This window comes from Nicotiana tomentosiformis, chromosome 8 (genome assembly GCF_000390325.3).
Source record: "Nicotiana tomentosiformis chromosome 8, ASM39032v3, whole genome shotgun sequence".
Classification (NCBI taxonomy): Eukaryota; Viridiplantae; Streptophyta; class Magnoliopsida; order Solanales; family Solanaceae; genus Nicotiana; species Nicotiana tomentosiformis.
Genome location: NC_090819.1, coordinates 129,071,318 through 129,073,381, shown reverse-complemented (window position 1 = coordinate 129,073,381; position 2,064 = coordinate 129,071,318). Strand labels below are relative to the sequence as shown.

Here is a 2,064-nt window from a genome sequence, read left to right as displayed (position 1 = left end):
TAGTGGATTTCTAGTAGTGTTAGCTTCAGGGCCTTTATTCTTTAGAGATGCTTGATAAAGCTCAACCAAATATTTTGGTGTACGATAAATATTTGCCCAATGCCCTTTTCCACCGCAACGATAGCATTCAGTTTCTGAACCCTTTGCCTTTGGCTTCTCATCTTTCCCTTTCTACTTTTGGTGGTTATTTTTCTTTGGGGGGTGATTAACACCAGAAAAATTTCTTCTTTATCTACGACCACGGCCAAGAACAGGGCCACGACCTTTTCCACGCTTAGCATAATGAGAATACACCTCATCCACTTCAGGCAATGGTGTAGACCCAGTGGGTCGATTTTCGTGATTTCTCATGAGCAAGTCGTTATTTCGTTCAGCCACAAGGAGAAGAAAAATCAACTCAGAGTACTTCTTGAAACCTTTCTCTCGGTACTGCTGTTGCAAGACCATATTGGAGGAATAAACCGTTGTGAACATTTTTTCAAGCATATCATAGTCAATGATACTATCTCCACAGAGTTTCAATTTAGAAGTAATTCTGAACATCATAGAATTATATTCAGAAACAAACTTAAAGTCTTGGAGTTTTAGATGATCCCAATCATATCGTGCTTGTGGAAGAGTGACCAACTTTAAGTTGTCATATCTTTCCTTTAAGCCATTCCACAAAACAAGTGGATCTTTGACTGTGAGATATTCTATTTTCAACCTTTCAACAAAGTGATGGCGCAAGAAAATCAAGGCCTTAGCATAGTCTTGGGTAGATACTTTATTTTTATCTTTAATGGCATCTTCAAGACCCATTGCATCTAAATGGATTTCAACATCCAACACCCATGTCATATAGTTTTTGCCCGAAATTTCAAGGGTAATGAACTTTCTTTTCATAATATCAGTCATAATTAAAAGAGAAGAAAAGTTATACCTTAATCTTCTCAAAGAGCTTCTTGAGACGGTAGAATCTCGTGCTGATAATGTGTAATAAAACAATAAAGAAGAATATTGCAAAGAAAGAGAGAGAATTCTTATTGAGCTTTGAGATGAATTACAATGGAATAGGGCCCCTCTATTTATAGGGAAAGAGTGACTTAGCCACCAAGTAAAATCCCTAAAATCTCTCTAAAATATAGACATTCACCTTAAATAAAACTCTATACATAAAGTAAAATCTATATATTATTAAAAGGAGAGGAAAAATTCATTTTCTTAAGCGAAATGACAGCTTAGAAAAAAGACACATGGCATACGTAGTTAATAATTAGTTATTAGTTATTGTTTTTGAATTTAAATATCTATAAAATAATAAAATAAAATAATTTATAATAAAAAACGAAAATTAAAAAAAAATGTCTATCCAAATTGGAGTTCACTTTCAAGTTGGAGTTTTAAAATTATTTTAAAATAAAAAACTAAAATTATCATATAATAAAAAATTGGCAATTTAAAATTTCTTTGTTTTTTTAATAATTTTTGTTTTTATTTTTAAAAATAAAAATTTATTTATTCAGAAAATATTATTTATAATAATAGAATAAAAATAATATGTAATGACCCAACCGGTCATTTTAACTTTTAGAACCCCATTCCCTAAAATAAAACTTCCGGTATGTGCTTGTAATGATTTATGACTTGCGGGGATGGTTGGTTCGGGATTTGGAAGTGTTTGGGGTGAAACCGGAACACTTGGTTCCTTAAGTTGGCCTTAAAGTGCTAAGTTTGACTTCGGTCAACATTTTGAGAAAACGACCCCGGAATAAAATTTTGATGATTCCAACAGCTTCGTATGGTGATTTTGGACTTAGGAGCGTGTTCGAAATTTTATTTGAAATGGCTAAAAATAAGAATTTAAGTTTGGAAGTTTGACCGATGAGTTGACTTTTTGATATCGGAGTCGGAATCCAGTTTCAAAAATTTTCATAGCTCCGTTATGTAATTTATGACTTGTGTGTAAAATTTGAGGTCAATCGGAGTTGATTTGATAGGTTCCGACATCGAATGTAGAAGTTGAAAATTCTTAGTTTCATTAAGCTTGAATTGGGGTATGATTCATGATTTTAGCGTTGTTTG

At 32.7% G+C, this 2,064-nt stretch overlaps 1 protein-coding gene across 1 annotated transcript; it reads right to left on the bottom strand.

Moving 5' to 3' along the window:
* Window positions 1–228: 228 nt before the first annotated feature.
* Window positions 229–840, bottom strand: LOC104086242 (uncharacterized). The gene has a single exon (XM_070184174.1). The coding sequence runs from the start codon at window positions 838–840 to the stop codon at window positions 229–231; it is 612 nt and encodes a 203-aa protein (XP_070040275.1).
* Between the last annotated feature and the right edge of the window lie 1,224 nt (window positions 841–2,064).